This window comes from Tamandua tetradactyla, chromosome 5 (genome assembly GCF_023851605.1).
Source record: "Tamandua tetradactyla isolate mTamTet1 chromosome 5, mTamTet1.pri, whole genome shotgun sequence".
In the NCBI taxonomy this organism is placed as follows: domain Eukaryota; kingdom Metazoa; phylum Chordata; class Mammalia; order Pilosa; family Myrmecophagidae; genus Tamandua; species Tamandua tetradactyla.
Genome location: NC_135331.1, coordinates 110,392,243 through 110,417,734, shown reverse-complemented (window position 1 = coordinate 110,417,734; position 25,492 = coordinate 110,392,243). Strand labels below are relative to the sequence as shown.

Genomic DNA, 25,492 nt, shown 5'->3' with positions numbered 1-25,492 from the left:
CTGTGTTGGTGAGCTCACAAAACCTAAAGAAAAAAAAATGTAGGCTGATCATCCACATGGGTCTGTGCTGGACAGAGTATAGAACTTATTCGAAACATTGGTTTCCTTCTAAGTGCTTAAATATTCCAGATTTTCTTCCACATAGAAGATTAGAATTCTTTATCTGTCACACTGGGTGGGCTAATTTGCATTAAAATATTGATCTTCTGGAAAGGACTCCTAAAAGTCACCTGCTTTCTTTTCTTGGAAGGCAGGATACTCCTAAAAGCCAAAATGATGACTGGCTGTCTGTTTTAGTCTCCTAGGTTACTGAAAGGAGATACCGTGAAATGGGTTGGCTTTTAACAATGGGAGTTTATTAGCATACAGTTTTAAGGCTGAGGAAAATGTCCAAATCAAAGCTTCATCAAGGCGATGCTTTCTTTCCAAAGACTGACTGCTGGCAATTCCTGGGCCCTGTGTCACATGACAACGCACATGGTGACACCTGCTGTTCTTTCTCTTCTCTTCCAGGTTTTTGCTTCCATGGCTTTTTTTTTTCTCTCTTTCCCCCCCCACCCCCTTTCCATTCTGTTTATAAAGGACTCCAGTAAGAGGATTAAGGTCCATCCTGCATGAGGAAGGGCCCACCTTAACTGAAGTAGCCTCCTCAAAATGGGTTCATAACCACAGGAATGGATTATATTCAAGGATATGCCTTTTGGGGTATACATACAGCTTCAAACCACCACAGTGTCCTACCAAATGATATAAATCCAGAGTTGACAAAAAAAGAAATAGAAACAGACGATCTTTTCTCTATTACTATTTTTTTCTGAAATTGGAAAATTACAGTTCAACTATATTCAGATCTCACTAATTAGAAACGTGTTATAATTTAAAGAGGGTATATGAAATTTACATTTCTAATAGTTTTGAAGAAAAGATTTATTGTACTATCTGTATTTGGAGGGCGATGGCTTGAGGGAATGCTATACCTGCATTCTCTGGAGAACAGACTGTTTTAAGCCTTCACAAACACATTGGATGTAACCATTTACTTAGGAAAAATTGATGTGTTAATTGAAAATTATTCTTATTTATCTTTTACAACAGGTCCTGCTGCTCCTCTTCAATACTGTATGTGGCTAGTCCAAGTACTTGTCACTGCTGTGCATCTGCATGCAAGTGTGCACACATGCACAAGATTTGAAGTAGCAAATAAGCCCTTTAAAAACAATTTTCTTGAAATTGACCTTTGATGGGCTTTTTCTCTTTCCTAAGTGAGTGTTGTTTACTGGTCGGTTTTAAAACTTGATTTTTAGGAGGAACATGGACCCGCTGTGGATGTGACTGTGATAATAGGAAACCACACTTCAAGTCTTCCTGCAGCGTTTACATATGCCTCCTCTTTAAATCCAGTGATCGTGTCTCTTAGCAGAAACAGAAGCAGCATAGCAGGTAAAAGTACATGTCACTGTAGGACCTGCTCCTTTTCAGTATGTTAATCCTCTAAGAAAGGCAAGCAGTGGCCTATGAATTTTACTAAAAGTAGTGTTATATTTTGGATGAGAGTCTTTTTCCTGAAACCAGGAAAACAGTTTTCTCATTTTAGTCATAATGAAATCAATGTCTTTATATCTGTTTCCCCCTCTGAAAAATTGGGGCCACTTCATGTAGATGATTTGGAAATTCAGCGGTAACATTTAATTCAGTAAGTATTTATTGAGTACCTATCATGTGCCAATAGTAATAGCATAGACATATAATAATAATAGATTTTAATTTAATCCTAGCACAAGTATATAGGATTATTAGTCCCAGTTTATAGCTGAGAAAACTGAGGATCAGAGAGAGTAATTAATTTACCTAAGATACTTTCAGTAAGTAGCAGAGCTAGGATTTGAACACAGTTTGTTTGTACATCCTAAGTACTTAGTCACTTACAGTTAGCTGTAAAATCCCATTTCTTATCTGCAGGTTCAGTGGGAGCAGTTATTTGATATGATTAGAGAATAGGGTGTTCTGATTAAACAAGGATTCTTAGTTCCTAGAGACATGCTGCCTATAAAACGAATGGATTCTGTAGCACCTAACTATATTAAGTAATTTAATCTTTCTTTGATGATTCAGACAATATGCCAGATTCAGAATTTATTATCATGTTGAAGCATATAGATTTGGAAAAGTAACAGGTACTATACCTTTCTGGTTAATTGAATGCCAGATAACAGAGTTTTTGGCAGCCATATGTAAGGGTTTATTGTTAAAGGCCACCATATTCCTCGCGAAAAAGCCTGAGTTCGATTTTCCTGGTATTATTTTCATTTTCCATTGCTCAAGAGTACGTAAATAAAGGGAAGTATCCTTTAGCTTCTCAATATTATTCAGATCGGATAGTGTAGAAGAAGAATTTGCTGCCTTAGGCAACCAAAGAGTGTGAAATGCTTAGTGGTATAGATTCTTCTGAACGAGGTAGGAAAGGGAGGAGGGAGCATCATATTCTTTTCAGAATTCAATGATTTTGGCTTTTGATAAAATTTCCTCCCTATAATGAAAAGAATAAATACATTTGCATCAGTGCCTCAAAGACATTTAGGATTAGCTTGACAATTGACCAAGAGTCCAAAGAGTCCATGTTATCAACGTGTACAACGTGATGCATTCTTTCTAGAGTTTACACTTGCATTTAAATCTTTGTACAGGCAGAATAAAAAAGAACACATTATAAAACCCACAAAGGGTGGTAGCCTATTTGGAAAGTCTCTTTTGAGTTGGAGTGCTACATAGCTTCACCCAGGAGATGATGTTGATAATGGCAATGAAGCCAAGATGGAAACAAAGGAAAGAAGGAGGGTAGAGGGCAGGGGAAGGAGAATTTGATGTGGACCATTAGTCTGATCTTTGCAGCCAGATGAAACTGGATCTGAATGAATCCCAGCCCAACCACTTCTTGGGCAAGATATTTAAATTTCTTTATCTTCAATTTCTCCATTTGTTAGGTGGGACTAATTCAGTCATGGGTATTGTGAAAATTGGAGATAAAGTAGGTGAAAGTGCCCAGCCCAGAAACTGGCATGGGATAGAGACTCAGTAAATGCTTCATTGAAGCAGATGTCGTGGTTCTGGTGGATGCTGAGGCTCTGGATTTCATAGTAGAAGCAAGATGAGAAGTAAAGAGGATACAGAAAGAGGAAGGAAATGAAGTTCACTGAGGCCTTTTATGTGCTGTACTGTACAAAGTGCTTTCCCATGATGTCAACTTAATCTTCACAACTAATCATATGGGGAAAGCTTTATTAACATCTTATTGCTGAAAAATAGAAGGCTTTGAGAGCCCGAAGTGTGTTAACCAAAGTCACGCAGGAAGTAAATAGCAGATCGAGGATTTGAATGCATATTCACAGTCTTTTCACCACAGCACAAGCAACTTTTTTCAATCAACTTCTTCCAAGCAACTTCTTTCTCCTCCTCATCTAATTGGCTGCATTGTTTTATAGACACCAGTTCTGCAATAGTACTGAAATACAAGGGGCTAAAAGAGCTTTAGATATGCTTTAGCCTAAGCTGTGTGTCTGTGGGCACTTAAGACTCCAGTAGACACAGACTGTACTTCTTTTCCCCTGTCTCTTCAGTTTATCTTTTAGACTGAAAGAATAGCTTCCCGGGCTTAGAAACCATTGATGTCTCTATTGTCTACTGAATTGATCCCTCGGGATTAGCCTTCTTGTTCCTCAGCCACAGAACCATCATCAGCTTTTCCTGCACTAGCTCCTATAGAATTTTCCCTTATTGACATGCACCTTTTCTTCCAGCAAGTTACCCGATAACCATTCCTTCTCTCTCAGCCACTGATGATTACATACAACACTGCTACAAAAGGCTTCTGTGACGTTTTAGAATCGAATTATGAGTTTCCTCTTCTTTATCATTTCCTCTTGGGATTTATCTTTTAAATTAAGCTTCAAGCACCATCTTGTCCACAAAACCATTCTAGGTACTCCAAATGTTTCTCTGATGTGAACAATCCCACTACTTCACTCGCGCTTCTCTTGTGGTATATCTTGTGTTAAAATTATTGGCCACCTAATTTACTAACTTTGAAGTCTCTTTGAGGGCAAGTTCCATGTTTCACTTCTTTTTGTGCCCCTTGCAGCATCTTGTTCATTGTAGTCAATAAATATTTGAGTTAAAAAGAATTGAATTAAAGTGTCCATAGTATATCTGGAATTTTAGTATAGTTGCCAATTAAATTAAAAATGTTTTGAAATAGGAGCTACAAGAGGGGCCTCATCCTTGACCTTTTTGTTAATTGGCTTTGAGGCCTTGGTTTCCTCAAAAGCAAAATGCCAGTCCTACTGTCTTCCCACATATATCGTCAAGATAGTGTGAAGAGAAAATGGGATAATGCATGTGAAAATGCTCTGTAAACTGCGGGCTACCAGACTCACACAAACTGTGGCATTATGAGATTCAGCTCACACTGAAGATAGAGTTTTAGATTTCTATCAGTGGGAAAGGGGAGGGTGATGAAAGAGAACAGGAGGGGCTATCTGCTGGTGACGAAGAGCCCCCCCCCCAACTCTTTCCTAATTTGCCTTTGCATGGAGATGGGTTAATGCTTCTTGAGTACGCTCATCCTGATAATTTTGCTTTTCTGGACTTGAAGTTATAGACTGCAACTCTGTTAAAATATTTAGGTGTTTCATGAAAAAAAAAAGTTGGGCCTTAAAACTCTTACAGTATTATGCACAGGGCTTACTATGTATTTAATCATGTAAGAGTTTTGGCATTGACTGCATAGTTGAGGCCACATGTTCACATCAGAGGCTAATGGATTCTTCTTAACACAGGAGGTGAGACCCTTTTTGTTGGCATGACATCACTGGTGAACTACACAGATTTGCACATGGAAGTCCACATCGAGGATACCTTGGCCCAGGTTCATGCCCAGACGGCTCAGGGCCTAGAAGTGGAGCTGCCCCCACTACCAGCTGGACTCCACAGAATTTCAGTCTCCATCAATGGAGTCAACATTTGCTCACAAGGGTGAGGTGGACACTTTAAATTCTAGGTCTGTTTTGATGGCTTTGACCATCAAATTGGGGAATTCTAGTTAATGACTTAGGTCTGTTTGTTGCTTTGTTTTGTTGCTATTGTTTTCCTTGAGGTGAGAGGATAGAAACATGAGAATGATAAAATTTGAACAAAGCTTAGAAATTCCATGGGCCAGTTCTCTCCAAGATGGATCCTGGGGAAACCTTTGGCTTACTACTTGTCTTAGTTTCCTATCTACCCCATATAAGTGGTTGACTTGGAAACAGAAATTTACTGGGTCATGGCTTCAGAGGCCAGAAGGCTTGCGACCTCCTGGGGTGAGTATTTTCTGGTTGGCCGGCAATCTTTGGGGTTCCTTGGCTATTCTGTCATGTGGCAATGTACATGGCAGTGCCATCTTTTTTCTCTTCTGGGTTCTGTTGACTTCTGTCTGCTCCCCATGGTTTCTCTGTGTCCAATTTCCTATGCTTATAAGAACTTCAGCCATATTAGATGAAGGCTCGACCTCATTCAGTTTGGGCACATCTTGATTAATAACTGTTCTGAAGGTCCTAGTTACAACTAGGTCACACTTAAGGACCAGGAGTTGGTTTTCAACATGCCTTTTGTGGGGGACATGATTCAATCCCCAGCACGACTTGTGGAATGGGGAATTCCCTGGAGTTATATTTTTGACTCTTCGTGGAGTGGAGGTTGGAGGAGGAGGGTTGGTTTAGACCCTTAAAAAGAGCCTTGGGTGGCAATTATTGCACAAACCATCTCCCCTTACTCAACCTTATCCCTCACTTTGCTTAGAGGTTCCTCTGCCCAGTGTTTCTCCAGAGGTTCTCTCTCCTCACTCCAGTACATAGCTAACCTGTATGGGACTGATGTGACCATGTGATACTGGTTCAGGAAGATGTTTCCCACAATATCTTTTCCCCACCATTTTTCCTTCTTTCTTTTTTGTATGCTGTATGGCAGGGGTCACATTTCATTCTTTTTCCATGTGATTATCCCCTTATTACAGCACCATTTGCTGAATTTTTGTTCAATTGGTAATATGTTTTCTTTGTTTAGTTTGGGAAGTGCATGGGCCAGGAATCGAACCTGGGTCTCCTGCATGACAGGCAAAAATTCTACCACTGAAGTATCCTTGCACCCATGCCCCACCATTTCTTCTTTCTCTGTTAAGCAGTATCATTCATACTGTTCTCCATCACTGCTACTTTCTTCACCTACAAATACATGAATCTCTTCTGTTTTATCCTTTCTTTTTTCCTTTTCTAATTCTTATTTGCTTCATTACCATCTCCCTATCTTCTGTAGGGTTGATCTTCATATCCAGTACATCACAGAAGTTTTTGGCATAAGGCCTTGCTGTGGATCCCTTCTGGGTGAGCGACTCTGACTTTGTTGTTATTTATCTAGTGAGACTATTCATTAGATATCCACATTTTGCTCCTGGATTAATCAACCTTCTCACCATGACACCTATGATCCCATGAGGCTGGAGACAGGGGATAGGAGAGAAAGAAGTTTTCCTTATGTTCTTGAACTGAGTGGTGTATTTTGCAAAGGTGTGATAACTTGGAGATTCCTTAGCCTAGTAGTCTCAGGAAATTAAATAATTTTTATGAAAAAGATGAGTCTTATAATTGACAGTGTCTTAGAACCAGTGAAATATGGTTTGCTGTTGGTTCTGTTGATGTTCCTTAGAAGCTATTCTATGTCAGGCTTTCGCCCACATACTTTCCTGAAGTCTAAAACTGTTACAACCCCTGGGCCTGGAATTAAGGTTCATGGGCAGTATGCATTATAGTGTAGGCATTCTGACAAGCCCAGGAAGAAGGTAAAGTGGGTTCTTTGCAGAGCTCCCACAGTTCTGGTGGCCTTTATACTATTCAGTGGAAATGAACAACTTTCTATGGGCAGCTTGACTATTCTGGGCAATAATTAATGTTTTGGCAGACAATGTAATGTAAAGGAAAGACCCTGGACTCAACTCTGCCATCAGGAGCTCATATCCTAGAAGGTGAGACATGAGCATGAACAGACATTGATATTGAAGTGTGCAAAGTGCTATAATAGAGGCAAATATGAAGACCTACAGAAAAATGAAAAAAAATTAAGTCTAGGTTTGCTGGGCATGGCTTCACAGGGGAGATGACATTTGCCTGGGTCTTGAATAATAGGCATTCAGTGAGTGGAAAAGGTGGGAAATAACAACACGTTCAAAAGCATTCAGAAGGTAGGCCATGGTGGCTCAGCAGGCAGAGTTCTCGCCTGCCATGCCAGAGACCTGAGTTTGGTTCCCAATGCCTGTACATGTAAGAAAATAAAAAAAACATTCAGGGTACACTTATAATGAGTGATTTTAGGGTATGTCAACTATGTCTCAAAAAAGCTGTTTATAAAAAAGAAAAAGTGCTTAGAGCCTTAGGTCTGTTTGTTGCTTTGTTTTGTTGCTGTTGTTTTCCTTGAGGTGAGAGGATAGAAACATGAGAATGATAAAATTTGAACAAAGCTTAGAAATTCCATGGGCCAGTTCTCTCCAAGATGGATCCTGGGGAAACCTTTGGCTTACTACTTTTCTTAGTTTCCTATCTACTGGGAAGTAACAAGAAAATTTTGTTACCAGTGAAGAGGGTTGGATGTGTGAGTGGTGAGAGAAGAGCCAAGGGGGTTTGGTTGTAGTCAGATTGGAAAGTCTTATATGTCATATTAAGTAGTTAGAAATTAAGAGAGAGGGTTGAATAGGAAATTGAGATTTGGAAGTCAGCAGGACAGATGGAAAAGCCAGGGGATTTATGCTATCTACCAGAAAGAGTTACTGGCATGTAGAACGAAATATAACTCCATTTCTTGTCAATCCTGCAAAAAGAAATGCATGACAAATTAGATAGCTCTGATAAAGGGAAGCATGTTAATTTGTCAAAAGAGATAAATTATTTTCTGAGCTCTAAAACCTGAAGAATTGCTAATATATATTCTGATATCAGTATTATTGAACAACACCATTTAAAATAATATTTTTACAGAAGATGTGGCCATTTCTTATACTAACTCCTGGGTTAAAAGTTAAGATAATTTTTATACAACGTTTTCTAATAACAAAAGTAGTATGTATTTATTAATATATCTTTATCTACATATACACACACACATAAAGAGGTGTGCCTAGTTTTCTTTTCCCTAATGGAAAGAGGCTGAAACATCTAATGGGCAGCATATCTCAAGTGAATCCTGGAGAAACAAGGGTAAAAGTTTACTACCCTAGCTAAAATTTTAGATACTGCACGTGCAAACAGAGGAAGAATGAGTTTTTGGTGTTTTCATTTTCCTTTAGGGATGCAGATGAATGACCCAGAAACAATACACAGATACCAATACGGGAAATGTGAGGACAAGACAAACAGAGAAATCCCTAAAACTATGAATGTCCAGAAATAATTGGAAGCCCTATGCATTGGAACAATCATTGAAACTTTGTGTGAAGCAGCATGCTATTTTTATGGAATATAGTAAAATCCTTTCTAAGCATACTTGGCTATACCACAGATTTGTACATGCTGTGGGTTAAATTACTCCATCCTCTATCCTAACAGTGGAGTCTGTCCCTCAACTACAGATGAAGACAAAGTCCATGCATAAAGCAGCAAATTCACAAGTGCTATTTAACGGCTCTTGATAAGTTCCACACATACACACATACATACATACACATGCATATGTGTGTATAGGAATAGTATATAAAACACATTATGGAATAGATATAACATTAGACTTTTACATGAACTAATAGAGCAGATGAGTAGGAGACTTCAAGGAATATGATTTTTCATGAGTGCATAGTTGGTAGAAGTGGGGACTTCCGGGATATACAAAGATATTTGCTTGTAATGTTTGTTTTAAATAGTTTAGCCATGCACGCTACATAAAAATGTATATTGTTTTACAGTAATATGACTGCCAGCCCGTCTGGCTCCTGTCAAAATGATCACAACTTGACACTGGTGGGGGTGAGCTGAAACTGGGATTTCACGAACCCTCCACTTTCCATGTAGTCGCATTGGGGCTTACAGATGCTGTGAGATGTTACTTCGGAATATCATTAACATTTTGTTTTTTGCTTTAGGCGGAACCATCCTCAGCATCTCAGGAGTAGGTTTAAGCACGGAGCCAGCTTTGGTTAGGGTACTTGTGGGCAATCAGTCCTGTGACATCGTGAATGTAACAGAAGCAGGTATCTGGTGTGAGACCCCGTCAGCCCCCTTGCTGCCCGACGTGGACACCTTCACTGCCCCCGTGGAGGTCTGGGTTGGAAATGTTACTATCACACGTGGACGTTTACCAAGTCTGGCGGAGAAAGACTTTACCTTCATCTATGAAGTGGCTGCCACACCTGTGGTCACCGCCATGCGAGGAGAAGTCACCAACAGCAGCCTGAGGCTATATATGGAAGGCACCAACCTCTCCAACTCGGTGGTGCTTCTGGGGAGCTTGGACTGTGTCCTTGAGACCCAGTTTCTCAGGAACAATATGACCCTGTCTGGGTGCTCCTTTCCTCTTCATGCTTTGGAGGCGGGCGTCTATCCTCTCCACGTACGTCAGGAGCAGATGGGTTTTGCTGATATGTCGGAGGTGCCTCAGCACTTTGTGGTGACACCGCGGATAACAGCCATCTTCCCAACGCAAGGCTCTGTGTGTGGTGGCTCAGTGCTCACCGTGAGGGGGGTGGCTCTCCACTCTAGAAGCCGGTCAGTTCAAGTTGACCTTTCAGGCCCTTTTGCTTGTGTGATTTTGAGTTTGGATGACCAGACAGTCCTCTGCCAGGTCAACCTCGTGGGTGACCCCTTGCCTGGAACTTCCTTCACACTGAATGTCACCGTCCTGGTCAATGGGTTGGCTGGTGAATGTGAGGGGAACTGCACTTTCTTCCTGAGAGAAGAGGCGACTCCCTTTGTGGAAACCTTGACCACTAACGTCAGTGGGTCTCTGACCACAGTGCTGATTAGGGGTCAGCGGTTGGGGCCCTTGGCCGATGAGCTGATGGTGTTTGTGGATGATCATCTTCCTTGTGATGTAACTTTCTTTAATACAAGTCACATGGCATGCCAGATGAGTGACTTGACCCCAGGACTGCACCACCTATCGGTTTTTCATAAAAGAAATGGGTATGCCTGTTTTGATAAGGTTTCCAGACATTTCAACATTTTCCCTCAAGTGTTTCATTACTTCCCTAAGAATTTCAGCATACATGGTGGAAGCATCTTGACCATAGAGGGCACAGCTCTGAGAGGACAGAACTCCTCATTAGTCTTTGTTGGCCAGCAGGCCTGCCGCGTGGTGAACGTCAGCGCTGAGCTCACCCGGTGCCTCGTTCCAGCAGGCAATGATTCCATGGCCCTGGAAATAGAGACAGATGGACTTTTGTACCATGTGGGAGTTATTGGTTACAGCAAAGCCTTTACCCCAGAACTGCTGTCTATTTCTCAGACCGATGACATCTTAACCTTTGTAGTGGCTCAAATCACAGGGGCTGTGGACATTGACATTTTTATTGGGTCGTCCCCCTGTGTGGGTGTCTCTGGTAATGACACCACTCTCCAGTGCACAGTGCCTTCCCTTCCTGCTGGGGAGTACCGAGTCCGAGGTTACGACCGTGTGAGAGGGTGGGCCTCATCTGCTCTGGTGTTCACATCCACAGTGACTATCACGGCAGTGACCCAGAACTTTGGTAAGTCAGGCAAAAAAGCAAGAGTGCTTTCTTTATGGAAGTGGATTAGTAGCTACTCTCTCTTCTGAAAGGTGGGAAATCAGCACCAATCTGAAAGACAGAAGGAGAGAGAAGGGGTGGCCTCTTCCAGTTTCAGCTTCTTCCTAATACATATCTTTGTCATGCTCCATCTGTGAGACTCTCCTCGTTTTTATTGAGGAAATTGTGAATACCCTCTAAGTGTTTGATTGTGTTTTAATTTGATACAGTAACCCAATTTAATCTGTGTTTTAAATTAAATAATGCCATTTGAGGGAGTTCATAATTTGATCATTTAAGGAGAACATAAATGCTTTCACCTATTTTTAGACCTACATGCTTATTTGTATTATTTTGAACCTATCAAACAGAATTAATTTTGATTATTTTGTGATTTTTACAGACGGATTCATACTTCAAGAATAATAAGCCAATTGCATAGTACAATTACACTGTTGAATTTTTTTCGCCTGTTAGATATACTGAAAGTTGCCTTGACTTTTCTTCCAATGGTGGTTTTGGTTTCTATTTACTTAAAGCACTTGGGATACCTCAAATCTGAAAGTGACTTAGAAAACAGAGAGGAAATTATGGAAGCAGAATCTTAGACTGATGAGGTACTCACTAAGCCATTTCTTAGAACAGAGTTGTCTGGCCTCAGTTGGCTGCGATGACCCAGGGATCAGGATTGGGGTTTGGCTTTGTCAGTAACTTAGCTCACACTCCTCTGAGCCTTAGATCTCTTATTTGACAAACACAGGGGTTTAGATCGGATGGCTCCTAGGTTCCCCTTTCTGCTCTCTACGAGTCCATAAACTGTGTAGTGGGTGAGCAGGAGTGTGAAAGGCAGAAAGCGTTATTGCCGAGTGTGTCAGGTGGCCTGTGTGTTACCACTAGACTCTGTCTGAAGGCAGAGGAAATCTGGAAAACTGCCCCTTGGTGAAGACTAGAGGCTTCTACATGTCTGAGGGTACAGGGCAGTGTGGGGCACAGACATTTTTCTTTATTGGTTCTCAGGCTAAAGCAAAACATGTCACCTGCGTCAGTGTCTGTGAGGAACTGTCATGCTTCTGTCAGAGACAGACACTCTTCAACAGAGCAGTAGGACTGTAAACTAGTGTAACATTGTTTTGGTGGGAAATTTGGCAATATCCACAAAAACTAAAAATTCACTTTTGTTTTGACCTTAGCAATTCCACTTCTAAGAATTTGTTAACAGCTTTACTCACATAAGTGTTCCTAAAATTTGTACAGTTCTTTGTAACTACTAATTATAGCAAAAGAGAAGAAATAGCTGAAGTATCTATTCATAGGAAAATCGCTAAGTAAATTGTGATATAAGCTGGTAATGGACTTCTAAGTGTTATTAAAATGATGAGCTATACCTATATGAAAAATAGACTTGGAAGAATATCCAATTAAAAAACACAAGTTGCAGAAATAGGTATTGGATGATCCCGTTGTATAATACACACACACACACACACACACACACACACACACACACAGAAAATTCTAGAAGGATTAACATGAAACTCTTCATGGTTGCCTCTGAGGTGTGAGACATGCTTGAGGGAACATTTACCTTCCTTTTATACTCTTTTGGATAAAGACATTTCAAAACTCTAAGTATTGTTTCTCTCTACACATTGTTGCATGCCATTAGCCCCATTAACAAAACCGCTGGCTGGAAATGATCAGGGTCTGGCGGAGTAAAGACTCCAGACTGTGGAACCCAAACGGAGACTCTCAGGGACCCACAGCCCCTTGGGTGGATTCCGGAGGGGGTGCGAAGAATGGTGGGGGATGTGAAAGCAAAGGTGTGGATTTTGAGTTGCATAAAGAGAGCTTTGCCTCTATTGTCCTGAACTTGTAATTTTGTCTTTAAAGGCTACCTGGGTGGAAGGCTTGTGCATGTGTTGGGGTCAGGATTTTCTCCAGGGAACATGTCAGCTGCTGTGTGTGGTGCTTCCTGCCACGTCTTGGATAATGCTACCGTGTCTGCCTTCAGCTGCTTGGTTCCGCCACTGCCCGGTCAGTAAAAATGGAGATAAAATTTTTAATGTTAATTAAATGATATTTAATACGATTTTTGTGTTACTTCTATTTTAGTAACTAATACTGTTTAGAGCACTGATTTTTCTGTGTGTTCCTGGGAAAATAATTTCTCTACTACTTTTTTAAAATGGTAGAGTATACTCTAACTACTAACAGGGCTGTCTGTTAAAATGGTTCTGTGATAACTGTTATCATATTAATGGGTCAATGTTAAATAAACAATTAAAACTTGATACTCATGTTCTTGACTGAAGTCACATGATGTGGAGAACATAATTCTGCATTCTGAATATTGGTTTCAATGACAGCCATGGGTCTCATGAAGTGAGACTGTTGAAGACTGCTTATCGCAGGGGTAATATAAGGTTGGAGACAATCAAAATGGACAATTTTTGAATGTTAGCCTTATGTGCTCAGCTCTTGAATTCTTATTATAGGTAAATGGGCCAATGTTAATATTATCCCCTTATTCTGTAATGTCCAGGCAATTACCTGATACTGACTGAATCACGATCCTTCATTTCGACATCTTCTTATTCTTAATCCACATTTCTGTGGGTGTGAACCCATAGTAAACAGGATTTCTGGCAGATGTTACTCTAAGGTAAAGTGTGACCTAACTGAATGAGGCTGGGGCTTAACCTGGGTTGCTGGAGGGAGAGAAACCGGAAGCCAGCCTCAGGCAAAGCCATAGAGCCGAAAGCCAGAAGTCAATGGATTCTGGAAGAAAAAGGAGAAGACATCACCATGTGACTTGAAGCAGGGATTATTACCAAGCAACCCCAAGGAATCGTGCAAGCCAGCACTGGAATGCTACTGGCCCTGGGAAGAAACACGCCTTTTAGCTGCTGAAACCATGAGACAATTAATTCCTGTTGTTTCAGCCAACCCATTGTGTGACTTGTCATAACAGTCTGGAGAACTGAGACCCTCATCCCTTGCTCAGTCCCTGATCCCTTGCTCAGTAAAACCCCAGGATCACCCACAGAAGGATAGCACTTACAAAACAAAATAAAACAAAAAAGTAAAAGGGAAGAAATTACCATTGCTGCTAAGGACCAGTTAAGTGAATTATCTTGTTTGTATAATCACAAGTATTTGTTAACTGCGTGTTCTAGTTTGCTAGCTGCCAGAACGCAACACACCAGAGATGGCTTGGCTTTTAATAAAAGGGGATTTATTTTGTTAGTTCTTCAGAGGAAAGACAGCTAACTTTCCACTGAGATTCTTTCTTACGTGGAAGGCACAGGATGGTCTCCGCTGGCCTTCTCTCCAGGTCCCTGGGTTCCAACAGCTTTCCCCGGGGTGACTTCTTTCTGCAGCTCCAGAGGCCTGGGCTGAGCTGCAAGTGCTGAGATGAGGAATACCGAGCTGCTTAGGCTGTGCTACACTGCGGTCTCTCATTTAAGCACCAGCCAATTAAGTCAAATGTCCTTCCTTGCAGCAGGCCCGCCTCCTAGCCAACTGCAGATGTAAATCAGCACAGATGAGGTTCACGTACCATTGGCAGCAACAAAACTAGGTACGCTCACCTGGCCAAGTTGACAACTGAATCTAACTAACACACTGCGCACTTAAAGAAAAGTTTACATGTGCTTTCAGTTGTTTTCCTAATTTATTTGCCCTCACCTGAATGTGCGCATAGGATTTACAAAGTGATACAAGTTTCGTTTTGTCTGAGTTTGGACAATAATGCCATGGATGGGTTCCATGATGAATTTTCTTGGACAATAAGAATAAAAAATAGTCCTTATTTGAAATACTAGAAATTGAGTTATCTATTATTATTATAAGACTAAGCAGAACATGATGGAGGAGTCTCATTCCACTTAAGATTCCACAACAGGAAATTTAAGATTGAATTGAAAATTAAAGCTAAATCTATTTTGCACATTGCTTTACCTCTTGGACATAGAACAGTGCTAGTGTAGGGAGGTGCAAATGTAATGTTTGTTGAAAAAATAAATGAAGGAATTGGGCAATGGTGGAAAAAAAATGAAGCCCCACATTTTTAGGATCTAATCTTTAGCTAATCTGCTTTACTTTTTTTTTTTAAACTTTCGCATAGACAATGCTGATGCCCGGACACACTGTCAACTAGAAATACAAAATAAATATCAGTGTGGTTTCAGAGTCAGGTAGATTGTGGTATTGGAACTTTGGTAATTCCTAGGGGAAGAATAGAAATTGGCCTATTTAAAAATATTTGAGTAAGTTATCGAAAAAGACACCTCAAAATTCCTTGACTTTAAAAGAAACATGATTTGGAAACTGTAACTCTTAACATCACCACTAGGTGGCACCAACGACTCATCTATTTCATAAGGACCTGCTTCTCCTAAGGAAATGGATAATTTGACTTCTATTTTATAGGAAAAAAAAAACTTCTAAAAGACTTTCAATCACAGTTTCTAAAGATGGAGAGGAGCTGGTGAGAACCAACTTCAGAGGTTCCTTACTTAAATCCAGGATGGGATTCTATCAACCACCTGAAATTGGATTTTGAGTAGATGATTGGCTACTTTACTCTCTAGGAAGTAGGTCCATGATGTACATCAAATGATCAAAGGAGGTGTGCCTCAGAAATTACTCCCCTACTTTCAGACAGGAATGAATATAACCAATTTAGCTAAGACTCTTCTCTATTTTCAAAGATTTTCCAGAGGATGATTTCACAGCAGCAACTCTTCCAAGTGTTTTACAATCTCCATCTTCAGGGAATTCCATTCTTCTACTTAGCTTGTTCTCCCTAGATTTACTTTTTTCAAACTTTAGTAAAGACTACAGAAATCAGCTGGTGGCCCTTGGCAAGGCTGAATAATCTCATTTCCTTGAAGGCAGTGCTTCCCAGCCCAGCAACAGCAGCCTCACCTGGGAGTTGGTTAGAAATGCTAATTCTTGGGACTCACTGTTTCAGAAACTTTCCAACAAAGTCAACATTTTTGGTATTTCTCTTCTGAGTCCTTTCTGAATTCCCACATTCTTTCCTAGTTTGAAGCCCAAACTACGTAGCTCCTCTGTGTAAGCAAGGTCTGGCTGTGTTGGGCAGTATCTTGCACATATAATCTGGTACCATGTTTGTTTTTAAAATGCACTACTGTCTTCCTGGTTTATAATGTTTCTGTTACCTACCAGTATTCCAAGGGTATTTTTTTTCCCTCTAGCATGGCTGTGCACAACTGGGCTTTCCTTGTCTTATATTTATATAATTTCTTTTTTCTTTTGTGGTTGACTGCCTTGCTATTTTGGTCTTTTGTTTATTTCTGTTAACTTTTCTAATTTCCCCAAGGTTGTTTTGAATTCTGACCCTTGCTTTAAGTTTTATTCATCAGTTTGACTTTGTACACTAAAGAGAGCGATGCTTTACAAAAACTTTCCTAATTATTGTTTTGCCTGTTCTTATGCCATGCCACTAATGTGTTTTCTTTTCGTGAGTGCAGCAGAGGAAGTTAAAGGTGAGGTTCTGAAAAAGCTCTTTTGCTGCTTTTTGTCCTCTATTTTTACCTTTCCCCAAATTATACTTCTAACAAAAGAAGAATTTTATTTTTTAATATGGTGGGTTGCTAAAACATCCAGTTGGGTGAAAGCAATAGTTTGTATTTGTTTAAACAGGAGCAAGTTACTTGAACTTCAGGTTACTCACATTTTGTGAATTACACCACGTGACTTTTCCATGGAAACTTTAATTCCTCCATGAGGCATGAAAAAGCAAAGTGAGTATTGTCACACAACTATTTGTGTGGTAGAACCTCGAGTAAATAAAACCTGGGGATGCTGAACCCAACCCTGGGTACTTTTCATAATCTACCCTTTCAAGTTGCAACCACTCGGTCAACCTTAATGAGTTTGTTATTCTATAGGTGTTGAACCTGTTTTTTTTTATCTGCCTTAGGGTTTACTAATTGGAAAGTTTTCATGTTTTGTCTATACATATGAGAGATGCTGTCAATCATTTTTATGGCTGTAATTCATTGGAAACACATTCACAAAGAGCCTAGTAGGTGTCAGGTGCTTTGGGATGTTATAGCAATAATGACGATATTTATGTGCACTTGAATAGCTACAATCCTCTCACATGTACTGTCTGATTTATCCCTTGCTGCAGCACTTAGATAGAGGCAGGGCAAACAGTTTCAAACACACAGTCCTTGGTAATGTTTGCTGAATACCTTTACGGAGAGGCTAGCTGCAGAGGTAGCAGGCTAGTAAGGCCTTTTGGTTTTCCTCTATCTTCTTTATTAAGGTTTTCAAACAGAGCTGCTTCTCACCCATCTCACAGAGAGTCATCTATCTTCTTGTTAAAGGTTGTTACCAGTCTGCCTTGGTGATGCTTTTTAAGGCTCACCTCCTAGCAAGAAATGTGCCTCATCTCCTAGCAAGAAATGACCTGAGAATCAAAAGGCTTCAAATAGTTGCTAGTTGATTTTCTCCTTTATAAAATGTTAATAATCATGATGATATGAAAATCATAAACTTTCTGTTATTCAAGAAATTCCATAAAGAGAGTAAAAATTTTAACCATAAACTTGAGGAAGGTATTAAAAACCACATAACCTTTTCACTGGATTAGTAGCCAGAATATATTAAGAGCACAAATCAGTAGGAAAATTACAAACAGCCCAGTGGGAAAATGGGCAAAGGATAGGGATAGGAATTTCATAGAAGACGGAACTTGAATATCAATAAACAAACAAAGAGTTGTTCAAAGCAAAGAGTAATGCTGAAAAATTAAGCCCCTCAGTGGGACATCATTTTATATATAGCAGATGGGCAGAAATTAGAAGTCTAATCATTCCATTCATTGGCAAGTAGGTGTAGTAATGGGAATTCATATGTATAGCTGGATAGGAATAAAACTTGACAAACCATTTTGGAAAAGAATATGGCATTATCTTGCAAAGTTGAACTTGTACTTACCCTGTGAACAAGTAATTTTCTTTATAGGTATATGCCCTTGGGAAAATTTTGTAGATGTTTGTAGTAGCAAAAAAGTAGGCAATGCCCAAAGTCCATCGGTAAGAGAATAACTGCATTGCAGCATTTTCATGCAGTGCAATATGGAACAACACAGATTCTAGAGTGTCATGACTGTTTTAGATCTTAGGTTGGCTGGTAAATGCACGCAAATTTGTTTTATGATGATGATTTATAATTTACAAAATGTTACTTATATTCTTCTGTGTGTATCATAAAGACATAATTTTGTACAGAGTAAACTGGCAACTTCAATTTTCTGTTGGTCAAGTGAGAACACATGGACTTCATTTTTGAAACTATGTGAGGTTATCTCTCCATGGTATTTATCTATCCTAATGCTGACCATTTCCTGCAGTGTCCTTGGCTTTCCTGTGTGGCCTGAAGCACCGAGAGGAGAGCTGTGATGCCTCCAGCAACACCTACGTGCTGTGTGATTTGACTTTCACCACGGGGACCGAGGAACTGTCCAAATTGTGGTCTTACCTCTACGTTTGTGAAGAATGTTCCCGATGCCTCTTTGTGCCGGATCATTGGGCGGAGCGAGCCTTTCCAGCATTCTCCGGCCTCTTCATCAGGTAGCCCTGGCCTGTCCCTCCTCTGAATGCACGGCCAATGGACCAGTGAAGCCTTGGGGGCTGTAGCATGGGTGGACTTTGCCCCAAAGGCCCACAACTCCTATTTCAGGGGCCATTCCCTTGTGAATTCCAGCCAGCCTACATATCAAAGCATCTCCTTCTTTTTCAAGTGTTCAAGAGAACATCTGAAATATCCGCCCGGTAAACAGCTCACTTTGTTCTCGCTTAGATTTTAATATTTATCTTCCTTTCCGAAGCAACATCTGGTGAATGCCAATGGGGAGATTAGACGTTATGAAAAGCAGAAGGCTTTTTTCTCCTTTCCTTTTTCTTTTCTTTCCAAACAGATTCACAAACAGGAAAAAAGTAACAGAGAAATCCAGCAGATTGTACAGTGTTTATTCAAAAGAAGAGGGATGCGCAGATGGAATTAGTATAGATTTAGTATTTGGATTCCATAAGCTTATATGGATTTTTTAAACTGAAAGATAAAAACACCCTGCAACTTTCCAGGTCAAACACTTTTTCCTAAGCAAACAAACAAATAAAGTGAGACCATGTTGGTAACTCTGGATGGCCTTAATTTCCAGCAAGCATTTCTTTTCCTATGCACTGTGAAATCTCAGTGCTTCAGCATTGCCCTACTCCCTTTATGTCTTATCTAGTTGGAGTGGCTACTGATTCTTTAATAAAGGTCTATTTTCCCATAAACAAAACTAAACTAAACAACTAACCAACTACACACAATAAGAGAGAGAACCAGTTCTCCCCACAGTGGTCTGACTTCTTTGCGTTGAGCGTCAGTGTTTTAGTATGAATCGGCCATTAGAGATTTGTGTTTCACCGGAAGAACTGGGGAATCTCCTTGGCTGGGTGCTTTCTAGAAAGCCATGAAGAACCCTGTTTAGGGCATATAGGAAATGGGGTGCGGGGTTGGACTCACATGTGGAATTGGATTTCAGACCTCACTAGTGCTCAGCACCAAGAAGCACATGCCAGCAGTTCCTGGCTCCACTGAGTTCAAGGACTTTATCTAGATTCCCAAAACTACTCCTTTGGAGTTCTCCCGTACCCTTCTTCATTCTAGGAGGTGTTTGAGGAAATTGAACCTCAGACACCGCTAAAAGTGCTGCTGAATTTTCTGGCTATTGCATTAGGCAAAAGTGGATGTGTTTTCTTGAGAAAGAATTAAAATAAGTGCCCTGTGATTTAAAAAATAAAGTTAAGCCTCAATGTTGATGAGGCTGTGGGGAGACCAGCACTGCTTTTTTATGACTGTGGGAAGGTAAGTTAGCACAATCTTTAGAGGAAAATTAGGGAGTAGGCATTAGGAGCCTATAATTCTTCATGTTCCGTGACCTAGCAACTTCACTTCTATGATTTTATTTTAGGAAAGTAATTAGAGATATGTAGGATTTATGACCAACCATATTTGTTGAAATTTTAGCTATCATTACAAAAAATTGTAGTAATAAAGAATGTATTCAAATGATAGAATACTAAGTAACTATTAAAATCATGATGTAACATTTGAATTAAGGGAAATGCTTAGATTATATTGAGAAGTGAAAAGCACAGGTCACAAAGTTACATGTAAATTGAATCCTAATGTTGTGTGTGGCATGTATGTCTGCACACACATGTGGAATAGGTGCTTAGTGAAAAGGTTGGAAGGACGTATTCTAAAATGTTGATAGAGCCAATTCCTAGGTGGCTGGAGCACTTATCCTGCTTATTTTCTTTATTGAATTTATACTTTTCTGATCCTGTGTACTAATTTAATAATTAAAAAAATACACTATAAATGATACAAGGGATATTAAGAAAATCATGCACCAAATAGCTTGTCTTGGTTCCTCTTAAGACTGTACTTGTGAATCCAGAGAACTCCTCTCTAGGACCTTTTCAGGGAATCCACTTCCATTTAAAGCTTTATCCCTTGCCAGCCACTAATACTGTTGGTCTGATGTCATTTTGAAAAGGTAGACATGTGTATGTACAGCAAAAATATGCTTCAACCACTCACCCATCTATCCATCCATCCATCTATCAATCCAATAGATATTTATTAAGTGCCTACTATGTTCCATGTCAGGTACTGCTGATTCAGTGGTGAATATGATGGGAAAGTCCCTTCCCTTAAAAAAGAACCTTTAGGATAGAGGAGAAGCCAGACAATAAACAAATTGACTACATGTTGTGATAGGTGCTGGTAACTGGTATTGAATAATGGGGTCTACTTTAAACAGCAAGCTCAGAGGAAGCTTCTCTGAGGACGTATCTTTCATGCTGAGATAAGACGAAGAAGGTGTCAGCTATGCAGAGTCAGGCAGTGGAGGCAGCAGATACAAAGGACCCCACAAGTTCTAGAAATTGTCAGAAGGCCAATGGGACTGGATTAAAAAGAAGGAAGAAAAAGTGGCCCTCCATGAGCTTGGTATAAGGCCTTGAAGTACATAGTAAGGAGTTTGGATTGTATCCTAAGTGCAGACTAAGGGACTTCGTCAAAGTCACAGTCACACCATATCAGTGTTGGGACTGGATCCCAAGGCTTCTGACTCACAGAACACTTAGCAACACAGGGTACTGTCATCATCAGTGATGGGAATCTTCATGGAGCTCTGTGGTTAAATGAGATTTCAGAGTCATAGGAAGCAATTTGCAGAATAAGTGGGGAAGATGGAATATCTTCAAGTGTTTTTACAACCTATACTAGAGAGCACATACATAAGGATTAGCTGATTACTTTAGGACCTGATCAGACCAACTGAAAGAACGATTAATTGAGGACCAGGAAATCTAGGTTATAGAACTACATTTGTCACCATTTGGATAAAAAAATTCTCTCTTTCTCTACCTCTTTATATATATATACATACACACATATTTATATTCAAATCTGGTCAACTGAACTACTTAATGCACAGGATTATTGTGGAAGAAAATGGGGAATAACAGCTAATAGGAAACATTAACATTTTGTTAATGCTTGGCTATTGACATCGTGGTGTCTGCTAATTTTGGTGATTGCTTTTTTTTTTTTTTTTTTTTTTGACATGGACAGTCTCTGGCATGGCAAGCACAAACTCTGCCATTGAGCCACTGTTGACCGATGATGGCTTTTTAATTAAAAAAAGCTCTACTGAGGTAATCAGGGACAAATACAAAAATGAAGTATGAGCTAAAGCATGTGAACACAAGTCTAGTCCGTTATATAGGGGTTTTGACTCTTTTTTAGAGCAAAAAGAACATGATTAAGGAAGTATATTGCTAACAGGCAAACAAAAGGAGGGCAGAGTGTCTCACCACATCTTACTCTTACCTTTGCCAGGTACGGGCCTCAAAATGGCAAAAGAAAGCTCATTAGGTCATTAGGAGCTTAGGAGAATGTAAGTCTAAGGCCAAGGAAGTTTGTAAAGGAAGTTTGTCACTCCTTTCTTTGAGTACAAGGGTGTAGTCCCAAATCATTTATATCCCAGGTACAAAGAGCTTGGTCATGTGATTCGGGATGACTGCTGGTAATCAAGGATGGGGAAGGGGGCACACAACAGAAGAGAGGTAATGGGCAAATAGTCTCTGAATTACCTAAAAGATAAAAAAAGAAAAAGTGTGTGTGTGTGTGTGTGAATTCTGGAAACTTAGACAATGAAACTTGATATAAAATTCTAGGATGAATTCCCAATCAGGCGATTTGTGAGTGCTCAGAAATAAAAGTAATCTGAGACCCAATTGATGAAGAGCATGTAGTTTGGAAGCCCGACCTCATTTCATTTCTGATGAGTGTATACATGATTTATGATGGAATGTATAGAGCAAGCTTCTCAAACTATTTCAATACCCCCTTTCCCAATAGCAAAAGGAAGGTATGTCAGGGGGTGCAAGGGTAGTTCAGTGGTAGAATTCTTGCCTGCCATGCAGGAGAACTGGGTTCAATTTCTGGCCCATGCACTTCCCCCCCAAAAAAACAAAAATTCAACAAATTGTATTGCAATAATAGGATACTTACATGGAAAAGGAATGAAATGTGACCCCCACTATACAGCATCCAAAAAAAAATGTATTTCTATGAAATAGGTACTCAATTATTAGTAACTTCATTTTATAACAAGGAAATTGAAGCTTAGAGATATGTTGCCAGGGTTATATAGCTGTAAATTTCTGTGTTGGGATTCATATTTAGCTGGTCTGATTCCAAGCCTAATCTTTGCCTGCTAATACTTCTCAGAACATTTGAACAAATACAGCATGGCGAAGTCCTCAATTAACTGCAGCTCTGAGACTTTTGAGTTTACCACCATCTTAGTATAAGCACAGAGGCTCCAGAACAAACACAGTCTTAGGTACCACGAGAGGCAGGGTTCAGGTAGAGGGAATGCGTAGTCCCAGTGGGTAGCCTATACTGTCTGTGTTCTGTTCTGGGTGATCTGATGTTAGAATATTGGCCACCTCTGGTAGGTCTAGAGGACAGTGGACATGGAAGTCCCATCTTAGATTCTATCTTATTATGAAGAAGAGAAGCTGAAGTAGGGAGATGGAATAGTTATACTGCTCATCATTTCCAGCAAATTGTGGGAGAAACTATTTTGACATTGATTTGAAAAAAGATGCTATAGCTTGGCATGAGTTATAGGTTCCCAAGAAGTTACCTTTTGCTCCTTCTCCCACCCTTTCAGTCTTCCCATGGGATCTGCCATCTTGCTGACTCATGTTTGGTCAGTACCTCAAAACTTGAGAGTGCTGTTCCAGGATAAAAGACATCTGGTTCTAATCTTGGAGGTGCTATAATTTTATGTTTGACTTAGGGCACATCCCCTGATATCTTTGGGTTCCATGATTTATACTTCTACCCAATTTCCAGGCTGAAATGAAATCATGCATATGAAATTGTTGAAAAGTATAAAATATCAGGCATTATTATTATTACTAATTATCTTTGAACTGTTTGCAAGGATGCCTAAAGCCAGGATTATGTTTGAATAAATATCACACCTGTTGGGGATGATACCCTTCAATATCTATGCTCTCACTTCCACTGGACCACATAGTTTTAGGTTTTCTGTAGTGCTACACTGCTGTTTTTCATTTCAAATCCAGTCTGGCTTCTCCCCTTAAAGCAAGAGGACTTTTAAAGCAAGTGGCTGGTAGTATAACTGACACATATATCGAATCTCCTTAGTCTGGGCTGTTAAGTAAGTTTAATTAATTTACTAAGTTAATGTTCCACTGCTAGCAACAGAGCCTCATTGCCATCAGCTGGGGAGAGGGAATTGAAAGCCTAAATGAGCTCATTTTTTCACAGTTGGAATAAGGGACCAGTTAGCCAGTTGCATGGGTTTTCCAATTTCTCCATCTGCCCTGGGGGATTCAGGCAATTCACTCCCCCAACACTAAGTGTGGGTAAGAGCAGGAAGAGGGAAAGGAAAAAGAAAAAGAAAACAAAAAACAAAAAGCAAAAAACCTCCCCCCAATCTTTGCTTCCATTTTTGGAACTGGAAATTTTGCCTGTGCTTTGCTTAAGTTGGTCTTGGAGAAGCTTTTGCTAGTGTTCCTAATAGACGAGAAGAAGAGAAAAGCCTCAGTGAAAGATATTTACCACGTGCATTTTCATTGCAGGGTGTGCAGATAAGAGAAAAACAAATAAACAATAAAAGAATGGAAACAAAATTACAGAAATTTGCAAAATTTGACAAATGGTGGCCTGTAGTTGCCACAAGCTAATGGCTTGCAATGATTAATAAGAGTAAAAATAATTGCATTTCATTAAGATTGATGACACCCCATTTAACCTCCCCTCTCGTTTCAGCCCTAAAGTGGAAAGAGATGAAGTTCTCATCTATAATAGCTCCTGTAACATTACCATGGAAACTGAGGCAGAGATGGAGTGTGAGACGCCTAATCAGCCAATTACCGCCAAGATTACTAAGATACGAAAATGCTGGGGCCAGAACACTCAGGTATAATCAAATCTTTTTTACAGACTGATTCAAACAGCTCAAATTAAATTTGTAATATTGTGTACATTAAAAAAACAATTTAGTCCAAATGGCAGCGATATATAATATTAAATGCTCTCAAACTTTGAGGAGCTGGTCTAATGCACATCATCTGAATTCATGGTTAACTATGGTTAATCATATATTTCTTAAAAATAGATGAGTGCCGCCTGGGCTCTTTTAAAGCAAATTCTGAACAGATAATCTCCTCGGCATTTTGTCCTGTTTTTTTCTGCATGCATGTTTGAAAGGGGCTCTCTGTGGTTTATTTCTTCACAAAATAAATGGCCTGCAATTTACCCAGGCCCTTTGCAACTGGAAGGCTTCCAAATCCCTCAGCTATCCTTGGCATGGTGGGGCAGCAGTGTTGGCTGGTCCACCTGGTTCTTCTCTGTCCCTGGGAAGCAGAGTGGAAATGTCAGCTTATGATGGCATTATATGGAAATTAGGACTGACAGAGATCTCAGGGTCATTTGGTTGAGTGAACCCCTCAATTCAGTGTTTTTTTTTTTGTTTTTCCTTAACATGGGCAGAACCCAGGTCTCTGGCATGATAGGTGAGAATTCTGCCACTGAGCCACCATTGCACTGCCCAATTCAGTGGTTTTTAAATTATCTAAACTCCCCCTTCAAAGTGGCTCATCAAAAAAATTCCGTCTTAAAAGACCCCCTGTGAGAAATTCCACAGCCTCCCCAGGGAATTTGCTAGAATTGAAATCAGAGCTGAGGCCTCTTTGGAAATGTATCAGATAATCTTTTACAACTCCCCAGGCTTCTCACTCTACACTGTGAAAAAATAATATTTATTGAGCACCTACTCCCTTAGGTTTATTTCCCTTTATGAAAGCAATTCACAGATTTCCCCCTTTTGTCTCTTTTATCTGGAACAGACATTTATTGAGTGCCTGTTGTGTGCCATACACCACACTAGATTCTCTCAAGGATGTTGTTTCATGAATCTGGAACTATATTTCCTGGGTTTATGATGCATGCTTTTCTATAACTTTAAGAGTTTTGCTGAAAATATGTGCAGTTACAATAATGCTCTTTTAAACTGTTCCCTGCCTACCTGTTCCAGCCTTCTGGCACCTCACTGTCCTATTTCCTTTCCTAGCT

At 39.9% G+C, this 25,492-nt stretch overlaps 1 protein-coding gene and 1 non-coding gene across 2 annotated transcripts in view; one reads left to right on the top strand and one right to left on the bottom strand.

The window, feature by feature from the left end:
• Nucleotides 1-25,492, top strand: part of PKHD1 (PKHD1 ciliary IPT domain containing fibrocystin/polyductin) — a 499,663-nt gene that overhangs the window by 69,450 nt on the left and 404,721 nt on the right. Inside the window, 7 exon segments of the mRNA XM_077162050.1 lie at nucleotides 1,305-1,440; nucleotides 4,833-5,028; nucleotides 6,346-6,413; nucleotides 9,155-10,756; nucleotides 12,665-12,808; nucleotides 18,165-18,384; nucleotides 24,188-24,338. Coding sequence (XP_077018165.1) covers nucleotides 1,305-1,440; nucleotides 4,833-5,028; nucleotides 6,346-6,413; nucleotides 9,155-10,756; nucleotides 12,665-12,808; nucleotides 18,165-18,384; nucleotides 24,188-24,338 — 2,517 coding nt within the window.
• Nucleotides 6,106-6,184, bottom strand: TRNAD-GUC (transfer RNA aspartic acid (anticodon GUC)). Its single transcript has one exon. It is a non-coding gene; the product is annotated as a tRNA-Asp (tRNA).